Source organism: Anomaloglossus baeobatrachus, chromosome 1 (genome assembly GCF_048569485.1).
Source record: "Anomaloglossus baeobatrachus isolate aAnoBae1 chromosome 1, aAnoBae1.hap1, whole genome shotgun sequence".
NCBI classification, from domain to species: Eukaryota; Metazoa; Chordata; class Amphibia; order Anura; family Aromobatidae; genus Anomaloglossus; species Anomaloglossus baeobatrachus.
The window spans coordinates 526,541,112-526,555,721 of NC_134353.1; the positions used below are offsets into that span (position 1 = coordinate 526,541,112).

Consider the following 14,610-nt stretch of genomic DNA (forward strand, 5'->3'; position numbering starts at 1 on the left):
AGCAGCACATGCTCATTGCTGGCTCCAGCTCTGATGGGGTTAATCTCTCCTCTGACTTCCTGTGTTCAGTTCCTACAAGTTCCAGAATTCTTTGTGGCTCTAGGGCGGTGTCTAGCTTATCTAACACACCCATTGTATCTAATACACCCCCTCAGCTCTCCACACAAAGTCTCCTCCCTCCCTGCCTCTTCCCTGTGTGGATGAGAGAAATCACACAGACATCCGAAGCTGCCAGCTCTGCACACAACCAGGGGAAGAAAGTGTGTGTGAGTGTGTGTGTGTTTGTGAGAGTTTGTGTGTGAGTGTGTGTGTGTGTGTTCTTGTGAGTGTTTGTGCGTGAGTGTGTGTGTACAGAAATTATGATTATTAGCCGGCGCAACATGTGAAAAAAATAATTGGGGAAAAAAAAGTGAGGGGGTGATGAGATTGCTTTTTTCCCTCTTGCCTAGTCTGTGTGTCTTCCGTATCATCCGCAAACCGCATATGATCGGATCCTGTGGATTAAATGTGCAGCGCATGCAACCGTTATTTTACCGGATCCTTCTGCAGCGGGACACAGAATTTATCGTCCGGCGCTGGAGTCAGCTGACTCCTGATCTCACAGCCCGCACACGCTGCAATAGCTGCAGGTGGGCTCATTCACATGACCATTCCGTTTGTCCTGCTCAGTTCCTGTTTTTTTGCGGCCCCACAGACAGGACCATCTTTTCAATGTCTTTTGTGTAGGATCGGATGGTACACGGTAGCACTTCCAGGTGCATCCGATCCTACAAAAAAAACACATCGGATGCCGTATCTCCGCTCCGTTATTATGGAACATGTCCTATTCTGTTCCGTAATAACGAACCGTGACTCAATACAAGTCAATGGGTCCGCAAAATTCCTGGAAGCAACACGGAAGCACTTCCATGTGACTTCCGTTGGGTGCCCGTGCAGTCAGTGTCCCGCTCCAGCCCCAGCCCCGCGGCTGCCCGCTCAGCAGTGTCAGCAGCGGCCCGCACTGCAGTGTCAGCAGCCGCGGGGATGACAAGCACTACCGTCAGGAGGTTAGTAAGTTCATTACATACGGTGATGAAGTCCTGCCCTCCTGACGTCAGCGGTCTTCACTGCCTTCTATGCCCGCCGCTTGTCACATCACCTCTCGCTGTCGACCCGAGACTGTGACTAGTGGTAACGTCACGGGCTGCTCGCGATACTTTGTTTGTGAAGGCGGCGGTCATTGAACTCGGTGACAGCGCTGCTGTCAGGAGTTCAGCGATCATCGCAGGTAATATACTTCGCTAACCTCCTGATAGCAGCACTCGTCATGCCCTGCAGTGACCTGGGCTGACCTATTGATGTTAGCTCAGCTCACTGCACGGCTCTCCCAGCAAATAATGAACATTATGTTCTTCATTTACTGGGACATTGACTATGGTATGGATCATCGTGGGACCCCCTTGTATTACACCAGACCTGGATTTGTTTTTCTTTCTAATAAATTGGTGAAAGAGGGAATGTGTTGGGGAGTGTTTTTTCAAATAAAAATGTGTTTGTTGTCTATTTTTTTTTTTTTATTACTGCCTGGGTTGGTGATGTCGGGTATCTGATACACGCCTGACATCACTAACTCCAGGGCTTGATGCCAAGTAACATTACACATCTGGTATTAACCCCATATATTACCCCGTTTGCCACCGCACCAGGGCAACGGGATGAGCTGGCGCGAAGCACCAGGACTGGCACATCTAATGGATGCGCTACTTCTGGGGCGGCTGCAGCCTGCTATTTTTAGGCTGGGGAGTGTCCAATAACGGTGAACCTCCCTAGTCTGAGAATACCAGACCACAGCTGTCCGCTTTACCTTGGCTGTTGATCCAATTTCGTGGGACCCCGTGTTTTTTGTTTTAAATTATTTAGTTAATTTAAAATAACAGTGTGGGGGGCCTCTGTTTTGGATTACCAGCCAAGGTGAAGCTGCCAGCTGTGGTTTGCAGGCTGCAGCCGTTTGCTTTACCCTAGCTGGCTACAAAAGATAGGGGGACCGCATGTCATTTTTTTTATTTATTTTTTGGCTAAATACAAGACTAAACACTAGTGATGAGCGAGTACTAAAAAGCTCGGGTGCTCGAAGCTCGGGCCGAGCCTCCCAAGATACTCGTGTACTCGGCCCGAGCACCGAGCCCAATGTTATCCTATGGGAGACCCGAGTATTTTTGTGAAATGACCCCCCGGCAGCATGGAGAAACCCTAAAAATGTCACAAAAGTCTCAGAAGAGTGCTCAAATGACATGGCATCAGCATGGGGAAGACCCCTTGAAGCATTTATCACTCAAAAGTCACAGATGTGAACAATTTTGTCCGAGTTTTACGCCATTTTTACGGACTCACCAGAAAACCTTCCAAAATGACACCAAAATGAATTTTCATGGCGGAAATGTTAAGGGCATATACCCAATAGTGAGATAGAGCTGGTGTATGTTACTTTTTGAGATTAATACATGAAAGATTTTACATGAAAACCTTGTGTGGCACTCCGATGTCCAAAACGCACGTTTTGTGCTTTTTACTAGCGATGTCGGTCATTTTTTTTTTATTATTCTATCTCCCTCAGTCCGTCGGTCTGTCTCTCTCTGTCTTGTCTGTCCCCCTCTCACAGTCTGTCGGTCAGTTCCCCCCCCTCTCTCTTACTTACCGTTCCCCGATCACTGCCGCGGCGCTGCACAGCTGTTCAAACTCCGGTGGCTTTTCCTCTTTTGAAAAAGCCGGCCGCTCATTAATCAATCTCCTATTCCCTGCTGTCCTGCTTTTCGGCGCCTATGATTGGTTGCAGTGAGACACGCTCCCACACTGAGTGACAGCTGTCTCACTGCAACCAATCACAGCAGCCGGTGTGTGTATACTGTGCAGTGAAATAAATAATTAAATAATTAAAAAAAACGGCATGCGGTCCCCCCAATTTTAATACCAGCCAGATAAAGCCATACGGCTGAAGGCTGGTATTCTCAGGATGGGGAGCTCCACGTTATGGGGAGCCCCCCACCCTAACAATATCAGTCAGCAGCCGCCCAGAATTGCCGCATACATTAGATGCGACAGTTCTGGGGCTGTACCCGGCTCTTCCCGATTTACCCTGGTGCGTTGGCAAATCGGGGTAATAAGGAGTTAATGGCAGCCCATAGCTGCCACTAAATCCTAGATTAATCATGTCAGGCGTCTCCCCGAGATTCCTTCCATGATTAATCTGTAAATTACAGTTAAAAAACACACACACCCGAAAAATCCTTTATTAGAAATAAAAAACACTAACAAAGTCCCTCATTACCAATTTATTAACCCCGACAAACCCTCCATGTCCGGCGTACTCCACAGTCCTCCAGCGTCGCGTCCAGCTCTGCTGCATGGAAGTGACAGGAGCTGCAGAAGACACCGCCGCTCTGGTCACCTCCACGCAGCTAATGAGATGAGTATAGCGATCAGCTGAGCTGTCACTGAGGTTACCTGGATCCAGCGGTGGATGCAGCGGTGGCCGCGGGTAACCTCAGTGACAGCTCAGCTGATCGCGCTACTCACCGCCGCTCCAGTCAGCTCCATGCACCAACTGAGGTGAGTAGAGCGATCAGCTGCTGTCACTGAGGTTAATCGCGGCACCGCTGGATCCAGCAGTGGCCGGGAGTTACCTGACTGACAGCAGCTGATCGCGCTATTCCCTTCATTAGCTGCGTGGAGGTGACCGGCGGCTTTTACTATTTTGAAAAAGCCGGCCGCTCATTAAACAATCTCCTATTCCCTGCTTTCCCCGCCCACCGGTGCCTATGATTGGTTGCAGTGAGACACGCCCCCACGCTGAGTGACAGGTGTCACACTGCACCCAATCACAGCAGCCGGTGGGCGTGTCTATACTGTGCAGTAAAATAAATTAATAAATAATTAAAAAAAAACGGCGTGCGGTCCCCCCCATTTTAATGCCAGCCAGATAAAGCCATACGGCTGAAGGCTGGTATTCTCAGGATGGGGAGCTCCACGTTATGGGGAGCCCCCCAGCCTAACAATATCAGTCAGCAGCCGCCCAGAATTGCCGCATACATTATATGCGACAGTTCTGGGGCTGTACCCGGCTCTTCCCGATTTGCCCTGGTGCTTTGGCAAATCGGGGTAATAAGGAGTTAATGGCAGCCCATAGCTGCCACTAAATCCTAGATTAATCATGTCAGGCGTCTATGAGACACCCTCCATGATTAATCTGTAAGTTACAGTAAATAAACACACACACCCGAAAAATCCTTTATTAGAAATAAAAAACACACACACATTCCCTGGTTCACCACTTTAATCAGCCCCAAAAAGCCCTCCATGTCCGGCGTCATCCAGGATGTTCCAGCGTCGCATCCTGCGCTGCTGCATAGAGGTGACCGGAGCTGCAGAAGACACCGCCGCTCCGGTCACTTCCACGCAGCAAATGAGGTGAGTAGCGCGATCAGCTGAGCTGTCACTGAGGTTACCCGCCGTCACTGGATCCAGTGACAGCGGGTAACCTCAGTGACAGCTCAGCTGATCGCACGGCTGTCTTCATTAGCTGCGTGGAGGTGACCGGAGCGGCGGTGTCTTCTGCAGCTCCTGTCACTTCCATGCAGCAGAGCTGGACGCGACGCCGGAGTCCGTGGAGTACGCCGGACATGGAGGGTTTGTCGGGGTTAATAAATTGGTAATGAGGGACTTTGTTAGTGTTTTTTATTTCTAATAAAGGATTTTTCGGATGTGTGTGTTTTTTAACTGTAATTTACAGATTAATCATGGAAGGAATCTCGGGGAGACGCCTGACATGATTAATCTAGGATTTAGTGGCAGCTATGGGCTGCCATTAACTCCTTATTACCCCGATTTGCCAACGCACCAGGGTAAATCGGGAAGAGCCGGGTACAGTCCCAGAACTGTCGCATATAATGTATGCGGCAATTCTGGGCAGCTGTTGGCTGATATTGTTAGGGTGCGGGGCTCCCCATAACGTGGAGCTCCCCATCCTGAGAATACCAGCCTTCAGCCGTATGGCTTTATCTGGCTGGTTTTAAAAATGGGGGGAACCGCACGCCGTTTTTTTTAATTATTTAATAAATAATTAAAATTAATAATTAAAATTAATAAATAATTAAAAAAAACGGCGTGCGGTTCCCCCCATTTTTAAAACCAGCCAGATAAAGCCATACGGCTGAAGGCTGGTATTCTCAGGATGGGGAGCTCCACGTTATGGGGAGCCCCCCACCCTAACAATATCAGCCAACAGCCGCCCAGAATTGCCGCATACATTATATGCGACAGTTCTGGGACTGTACCCGGCTCTTCCCGATTTGCCCTGGTGCGTTGGCAAATCGGGGTAATAAGGAGTTATTGGCAGCCCATAGCTGCCAATAAGTCCTAGATTAATCATGTCATGCGTCTATGAGACACCCTCCATGATTAATCTGTAAGTTACAGTAAATAAACACACACACACCAGAAAAAATCCTTTATTAGAAATAAAAACACACACATATACCCTGGTTCACCACTTTAATCAGCCCGAAAAAGCCCTCCATGTCCGGCGTAATCCAGGATGATCCAGCGTCGCTTCCACCGCTGCTGCATGGAGGTGACCGGAGCCGCAGCAGACACAGCCGCTCCGGTCACTTCCACGCAGCAAATGAAGACAGCCGCGCGATCAGCTGCTGTCACTGAGGTTACCCGCGGCCACCGGTGGATGCAGCGGTGACAGCGGGTAACCTCAGTGACAGCAGCTGATCGCGCGGCTGTGTTCATTTGCTGTGTGGAGGTGACCGGAGCGGCGGAGTCTTCTGCAGCTCCGGTCACCTCCATGCAGCAGCGCTGGATGCGACGCTGGATCATCCTGGAGTACGCCGGACAAGGAGGGCTTTTTCGGGCTGATTAAAGTGGTGAACCAGGGTATATGTGTGTGTTTTTTATTTCTAATAAAGGATTTTTTCTGGTGTGTGTGTGTTTATTTACTGTAACTTACAGATTAATCATGGAGGGTGTCTCATAGACGCATGACATGATTAATCTAGGACTTATTGGCAGCTATGGGCTTCCAATAACTCCTTATTACCCCGATTTGCCAACGCACCAGGGTAAATCGGGAAGAGCCGGGTACAGCCCCAGAACTGTCGCATCTAATGTATGCGGCAATTCTGGGCGGCTGCTGACTGATATTGTTAGGGTGGGGGGCTCCCCATAACGTGGGGCTCCCCATCCTGAGAATACCAGCCTTCAGCTGTATGGCTTTATCTGGCTGGTATTAAAATTGGGGGGAACCGCACGCCGTTTTTTTAATTATTTATTTATTTATTTTACTGCACAGTATAGACACGCCCACCGGCTGCTGTGATTGGGTGCAGTGTGACACCTGTCACTCAGCGTGGGGGCGTGTCTCACTGCAACCAATCATAGGCGCCTGTGGGCGTGGAAAGCAGGGAATATGAGATGGCTGTGTACAGAGCACAGCGCGCCGGCCGGTATAAAGGCTCGGTCACGCTGTGCAGGCCGGCCAATCACTGCAATTCCACAACTAACAGGGCTGTGGCATTGCAGTGGTCTGCCAGCCAATCCCTGCATGAGGGCTGGCTCTCAAAAGAGCGCCAACATGCAGGGATGAAGACCACGAGTAAAGCACGAGTATTGCAAAATTACTCGGTACCCGCCGAGCAGCCCGAGTACAGTGATACTCGTGCGAGTACCGAGTAGTTACAAGCATGCTCGCTCATCACTACTAAACACCTTAGTGCCACATGACAGTCACAAAAGGGTGCCAGCTTAGAATATGCAGGGGGGTAGGACATTATATATGTCTTTCTTATCTATCTATCTATCCAGCCCTCTATTCATTCATTCATTCATCCCTCTATCCCTCTGTCTCTATATCTATCTATCCATCTCTATATCTACTCATCTATTTATCTTTCTTGCTGCTTCCGTTTTTTGCGGTCCGCAAAAAAATCCAGAAGGCACGCAGATTTCACACGGATGCCACTAGGATGCATCCGTGAAACAAAAGGACCGTTTTTTTGTGGCCCGCAAAAACGGAACGGTCATGTGAATGTAGCCTTAACAGCAGTCACTGCCTGCTGCCGATCACATGTGACCGTGTGCGGGCTGTGTGTGCGGGCTGTGTGTACAGGAGTTTAGCTGAGTTCAGATCAGCTGACTCAAGTGTCGGCCGATCAGGCTGGGGCCACACGGGGATTACTGCGATCCCCTCGCATTACACTCGGCTCACGCTCAGTACAGCAGAGCTGAGTGTCATGCGTGTGTCCCTGCGACTGAGGTCCGACTGTGCGAGCAGACCTCAGCTGCGGGAGGCGGTCCGCCACTCGAGGGGTGGGCCAGCACTGAGGGGTGGGAGGGATTTCTCTCCTTCGTAGTCCACCGATGTACCGCAAGTGCAGTGCGATTTTTCTCTCACCACATACACTTGAATGGGTAAAAGAGAGAGTCTTGCATTACAGTTGTAGCATGCTGCGATTGTTTTCTCGGTCCAATTAGGGTGGAGAAAATAATCACTCATGTGCGCTGACACACAGGCTAATATTGGTCCGAGTGGAATGCGATGTTTTATCGCACTCCACTCGCACTGTTTTTCTCGCCGTATGGCTTAGACCTTACTTGTTCTGTGTCCCCCTGCATCCATCGCAGCGTGTGCAGGCTGGAGTTCAGCTGCGTTCAGATCAGCTGACTCCAGTGCTGGACTGAACTCCGCTGACCTCACAGCCCGTACACGCTGCAATGGATGCAGGGGGACACAGAACAAGTAATCGGCCGACACTGGAGTCATCTGATTACTTGGGATGAATTGAGCAGTAAAATGCTCTGGTGCTCGATGGGCGAAGCCCATGTCTATTTTTTTTAAAAAATTCATTAACAATAAAAAAAAAAAAATCACATTGTTTGTGGGCTCCCGCTGCATTTTCTATTACTAAGGGTAACCCAAGCAGCTACTGGCTGCTAACCCCCGCTGCTTGGTGTTACTTTCACTGGCAATAGAAATCCAGGGAAGCATTTTTTCTTTTATTATAAAGGTTTTTGCCTGAAAACTTTTTTAAAAAAATTACGTGGGCTTCGCCATATTTGTGTATGCTAGCCAGGTACAGCAGGCAGCTACGGGCTGCCCCCAACCCCCAGCTGCCTAATTGTACCCAGCTGGGAACCAAAAATATAGAGAAGCCCTTTTTTTTTTATTTCATGAATTTCATGAAATAATTAAAAGAAAAAAAAAAGACGTGGGCTTCGCCGAATTTTTGAGTCCAGCCAGGTACAACTAGGCAGCTGGGGATTGGAATCCGCAGTGCAGGGTGCCCAAGCTTTCTGGGCACCCCCTCTGCGAATTGCAGTCCGCAGCCACCCCAGAGAATGGCGCTTTCATAGAAGCTCCATCTTCTGGCGCTGTATCCAACTCTTCCAGCTGCCCTGGTGACTGGTGGCTCGCTGGGTAATAATGGGGTTAGGGCTAGCTGTAAATTATAAGCTGGCCCAAAGCCCAAAATTCATGGGGTCACGCCAATATTAGACATGGCCACCATGAATTTCTAGTAAAGATTAAAAAAACACAGAAAAATATTTTTATTAGAAATAAAACACAACACAATTAGTGACTCCATCTTTATTGAAATAAATAACCCCCCTCCGCAGTAATCCTGGGTCAAGGGTCCCGCGCTGTCCAATCCGGATCCAATATCATCTGATCGGTTTGCTGGAAGGCAAAGCGATCAGATGATGTCAGGTTAAAGGACATGAATCACACGACACAGCAGCTGATTGTATAAAAGCCGGTTATACAATCAGCTGATGCATCAGTGAAAAAAAAAAAAAATACTCACTCACTTATGTGCTGATTACCGACAGCTCCTAGAGCGATCGGACGGGAGTCTGATCCCGTCAGATCACTGCCGGTAATCAGCTGATGACGGCATCAGCTGATAGCCAGCCGGGCGCTAAAAAGATGGCGTCACCGCGAGACTACGATCAGCTGATGCGTCAGGTGACCGCATCAGGTGATCAGCGCCAGGTCCTGCAGGCATCGGACATGCCCGGAGAGTCTGCACACAGCTGGAGCGGCGGTCCTGGGAGAGGAGCTGGGAGCGGACATGGTACCCGGAGTCTGCAGACAAGTGAGTATGACATTTTTTTTTCTATTGTTCACTTTTGATTTAGCAGCTGCCTCAATCTCCTGCCCGTACATTGCGCCGCACGGGAGCTGACATGGCAGAGGACGGGAGATGGAAGCGACGGTGACGGTACCGGGAGGATTCACGCTTCTGTGTTTAGTGACAGAAGGAAATCTCTTCCTGTACACGTCACTTTACTACCCACCCATTACGTTTATAGCTGTGTTTTTAGTCATAGAAACGCACTAAAACGCAGCTATATTTGCAAATTGTGTTTTTCATTGCGTTTTTGAACATCTCATTCAACTCAATGGGTGTAAAACGCAGTGAAAAAACACAAAAATAATTGACATGCTGCGTTTTTGTGGGCACCACAAAAACGCAGCTGAAAAAAATGCTGTGTGCAGACAGCAAAAATGAAAACTCATAGACTTTGCTGGGGAAGCAAAGTCATGCAGTTTTCTGAGCAAAAACGCACCCGAAAAACGCGCAAAAACGCCACGAAAAAACGCACTGTGTGAACTTACCCTTAGTTGGTGACATGCAGCACCGCAGGTGACAGAGCAGAGCAAGTTGGTGACATGCTCTGCTCTGACACATAGTGTGCTGCATGTCACTGTATCCACTCTGGGACTTGTTGTGCAGGTGACCGGATGCTAAATGTCACTAACTGCCCCACTCTGTGACTTCTGCTGCATTGTACCAACTGTATACGCTCTCACCTGAACAAGTCTCAGAGTGGAGACAGTAAGTGACATGTAGCATCCGGTCACCTGCACAACAAGTCCCAGAGTGGAGACAGTGACATGCTCTGCTCTGACACATAGTGTGCTGCATGTCACTATCTGTCTCCACTCTGGGACTTGTTGTGCAGGTGAGAGTGTATACAGTTGTTACTATGCAGCAGAAGTCACAGAGTGGGGCAGTTAGTGACATGTATCATCCGGTCACCTGCACAACAAGTCCCAGAGTGGAGACAGATAGTGACATGCAGCACACTATGTGTCAGAGCAGAGCATTTCACTGTCTCCACTCTGGGACTTGTGCAGGTGACAGAGTGGAGCAGATTGGTCCCATGCAGCGTCCGGTCACCTGTGCTGCTGGGGGGAGTATATGATCACACTGCCAACACCGCCCGCTCTCCTGACAGCTGAGCACAGCGGGCGGGTGGACAGTGTGATCACATACTTGCGTGACAGGGGGAATTTCAGTGGAAGAAACCCCCCCTGTACTCCACACTGGAGCCCATACCTCCCACAGCTGACGGATGGTAAGCGCGCGCTCTGCCTTCACCGCTCCACACTCCACACTGGCGTCCTCCGGATCCTCCCCTCGATGATGAGCTGTGACGTGCGGTAGTCACCGCCCAGTCAATCAGTGTGAGTGGCGCCGGCATCCTTTGACGTACCCGTCCAGTTTGAGAGCCCGGAAATGCCGGGACGTCAGAGGATGCTGGCGGCCACAGCTCCAGGGGGTCATGTGACGGGCACTGAGCGTGCAGGATAGCGCCGCTCAGTGCCAGAACTGGAAATACAAGCCAATTGAGAAGATGCATACAATGGTAAGTGACACTCATTGGGAAAATAAAAAAAATGGGTGAACCACCCCTTTAATTAAATAAGGTATTACAATTTTATCCATATTTTGAGTTTCATGCACCCTTTGTATCCCTAGGGGATTAGTGTTTTGAGTAGATATAGGGGTGCGTTCCAGATAGAATATAAAATAGTCCTATATAGGAATGTAGAAGTGAATGAAAGTTTTTACACATCCTTGAGTTGCTCAAAAATTGTGCAAATTATCAGTTTTTCCCCAGATTTCTGTCAAACCCTTTTGATGAATCGTGCGCTGTCCATCTCTGCTATTAGTTTATCTTCTATGTATGGAGCTATTTGGCTTTTAGTAGAATTTTGGCATAGTATGTGTGGCACTGCTATGTACACTGACAAATAGGCATAGTATTTTTTCAATATATGGAGGTAGGGACAAACCATTAGGACTTTTGCTCTGGAAAATTCAATATTTTCTATATATTCATTTGCCCCATGAATTCTATATACGCCCCTGATATTATATAATTACCGGTCATTCTGATGTCTGGTTACTGCAGCAGGAGAAAGTTTCTCAAAAGAATCTAAATGAAGAAAAAAGCAAATGTGAGAAAAATGTGAGAGAACATGAGTCTTGGGGGAACATTGGTTAAAAAGACTAAAGGCCACTTTACACTAGCTAGCTAGCGATGTCGCTGGTGAAAGCACCCGCCCCCGTCGGTTGTGCGTCACGGGCAAATCGCTGCCCGTGGTGCACAACATCGTTAGTCCCTGTCACACATACTTACCTGCCTAGCGACGTCGCTGTGGCTGGCGAACCGCCTCCTTTCTAAGGGGGAGGTTCGTTCGGCGCCACAGCGGCGTCACTCTGCGGCCGCCCAATAGAAGCGGAGGGGCGGGGATGAGCCCACCTCCCTCCTTCCTCGTTGCCGGAGGACGCAGGTACGATGTGGTTCCTCGTTCCTGGGGTGTCACACATAGCGATGTGCGCTGCCGCAGGAATGACAAACAACCTGCGTCCTGCAACAGCAACGATATTTGAGATTAAAACGTGTCAATGATCAATGATATGGTGAGTAATTTTGATCGTTTGCGTTCGTTTGTGTGTTTCAAACAAAACAACGTCGCTAACGAGGCCGGATTTGCGTCACGAATTCTGTGACCCCCAACGACATCTCATTAGTGATGTCATTGCATGTAAAGCGGCCTTTAGACTTGAAACCAGATTTCGAGAACATCAGGATTCCTGAGGGGCTTTTCTCCGATTCTACCTTCCTAGAGGACTATATGCATTTATCATTCTGTTAGGGGACTGAAGTTTTATCTAGATGACTATGGTCATTATATGTTTTTCTTTTCTTTCTTAAAGCACTCAGCATTGGTTTTCTGTTTCACCACCAGAGAGGTATCAGTAATATATGCTCCTTGCGTTTAGTAAAATACTTACCAGCTGCCGTCTTCTGCTGTTCTTGGCACCGCTCTGGTCCTGTTCTGTTAGTTGTGACCTGCCGGATCGCTCCACTGTTTGCTGTACAAGCCCGAGGTCACTTCTCAATTCTCAAATCTATGAAAGCCAAAACGAGGTTCTCATAGACTTCCATTGAGAGTTTGTGACCGTTACCTCTGACTTTTGCCAATCAAGAGCTACAGTCACAAGATGGCAGAACGGGAAATGCAGAAGACAGCAGCTGGTAAGTATTTTACCTGGGCCAGGGAACATGCATTAGTGATGCCACTGATGGGGTGAAATACAAAAGAATGTCGCAGTGGTGCTTTAATATGTAACACACAGTATACATTACTATTCACTGAGCACAATATAGACACCCAAAGGACTGGTATATGATAGAGAAGCCTGGATAATGATGGTGATGAAAGACCCCCGCTTAGTGCCTCCCTGATGCTAATGCATGATGGACAATTATATGCCTGCATTGCTCTGCACTGAGGACACCAAGCAATGGGCAACATTGAGGACCATACGTACACGCAGTGGTCATCCAAGTAAACTTAGTGCAGCAGAAGAAGACACATCCTACTTATCTTCGACAACGGAAAAAGTCAAGTAATGCCATCAGCTCAGAACTGGCAGCAACCAGTGGGACTCCGTTACACCCATCAACTGTTTGGAAAAGTCAAGCTAGAAGTGGTCTGAACGGAAGAATTGTGGCCAAAAACCTACATTCAACATGAAAACAAGGGCAAGTGACTCAATTATGCAGTAAAACTAAGAATAGGTACTTTTCTATAGAAAAATGGCAGAACGTTTTCTGGATTGATGAGTCAAAATGTGAAATATCTGGCTGCTCAGGTATAATGGAGTCCTCAATGTAGAGGAATGCAGGGATATTGACTGCAAACTGATTGTCTGAAAATTTGCTCTGCAGCAGGACAACGACTCCAAACATGCACCATTATTATAAACTATTTTCAGCATAAAGAAGAATAAAAAGTTCTGAAAGTGATAATATGTCTCTCACAGAGTCCTGATTCCAACATCGAGACTACCTGGGATTACACGAAGAGCAATAGCAGGAACAATAAGGATATATTTCAAAAGTCTACCAGTATATTGGTGTATCAGCAGGGGTAGAAAAATTGTTAAAACGTAACTTTTATTACGTACGTTGGGAAGGTCTATGTAGTTCACGTCCCTATATCTTTGAGAGGGGTGTGTTTTGGATTTCTCTACTCCCCCGCCATCATTTTTACACACTATCTTTCCTATTCAAATAGAGAATACATTTAGTTCTACCCCTGGTCCTGTATTATCATAATAGGATAAACCACTTCCTTCAGATATTTTAATGTGTTAATTTCGATTACATTCTTTTTGTTGTAGTTCTTGCTAAAAAGGGAGTGACGGAGTAACCAAAAAAATGAGCCGCTGCACAAGTTGGTATACATGCAACTTATAAGCACATGTTCGCACTGGCCATAAGGTATACGTCCATATTATTTTAATCTTGGGTTTTTAAAAGGGAGTGACGTCTGCGTTCCACTCACTATGAGTATTTCAGTGACATAACACCGCTCAAAAGGATATGACGTCACGGATCTAGGCGGAGATTACACTCATCTCACTGCTATGTTCTGTGGCGTCTTTTCTGACATGCATACCTTCTCCAATTTTGTTAACATACTAGGCATGTAGCCTTAATTCTTGCTTGTGCTATCACTTATTACCCAAAGTGTATTCTCAGTTTTGGGTATAAGCTACTGGCACCTTTTCATAATAATTGTTGTGTTTGTCTCTTGTAGCCAAGTGGTGTTTTATATATTAATTTAGTAAAAGTTATGTTTTGATAATTTTTCTACCGTTGTTGATTTTACGAAGAGACAGAAGAATATGCACATATGGCCCCCCGCCCCAAAGTCTGTACTTTGTAGAGCCTCCTTTTGCAGCAATTACAGCTGCAAGTTGCTTTGGATAAGTTTCTATGAGATTTCCACTGTGATTTTTGCCCATATCTCAGTGCAAAACTGCTCCAGCACTTTGAAGTTAGATGGTTTCCTCTAGTGATCAACAATCTTAAAGTCTGACCACAGATTCTCAATTGGATTAATGTCTGGGCTTTGACTAAGCCACTCCAATACATTTACATGTTTTCCCTAAAACCATTTGAGTATTGCGTTAGCAGTATGCTTTGAGCCATTGTCTTTTTGCATGGTGAACCTTTGTCCTAATCTCAAATCACTGCCTGACTGAAATAAATTTTGCTGAAGAAAATCCCTGTATTTTGTACCATTCATCTTCCCCTTGACTCGGACCATAGCTCTGTCCATGCTGCCGAAAAATATCCCCACAGCATGATGTTCCCACCTTGTTTCACTGTGAGGATGGTGTTCTTGGCGTGAGGAGCTGTGTTGGTTTGGCGCCAGGCAACTGTTTCCCTTGGTGGCCAAAAAGTTCAATTTTGGTCTCATCT

At 47.6% G+C, this 14,610-nt stretch overlaps 1 protein-coding gene across 1 annotated transcript in view; it reads right to left on the minus strand.

The window, feature by feature from the left end:
• The window catches only part of LOC142295899 (protein NipSnap homolog 3A-like), a 78,132-nt gene that overhangs the window by 2,823 nt on the left and 60,699 nt on the right, over positions 1-14,610 (minus strand). The window contains exon 4 of the mRNA XM_075339019.1: positions 11,214-11,265. Within this exon, the coding sequence (XP_075195134.1) occupies positions 11,214-11,265 (52 nt within the window). The remainder of the gene's footprint in view (positions 1-11,213; positions 11,266-14,610) is intronic.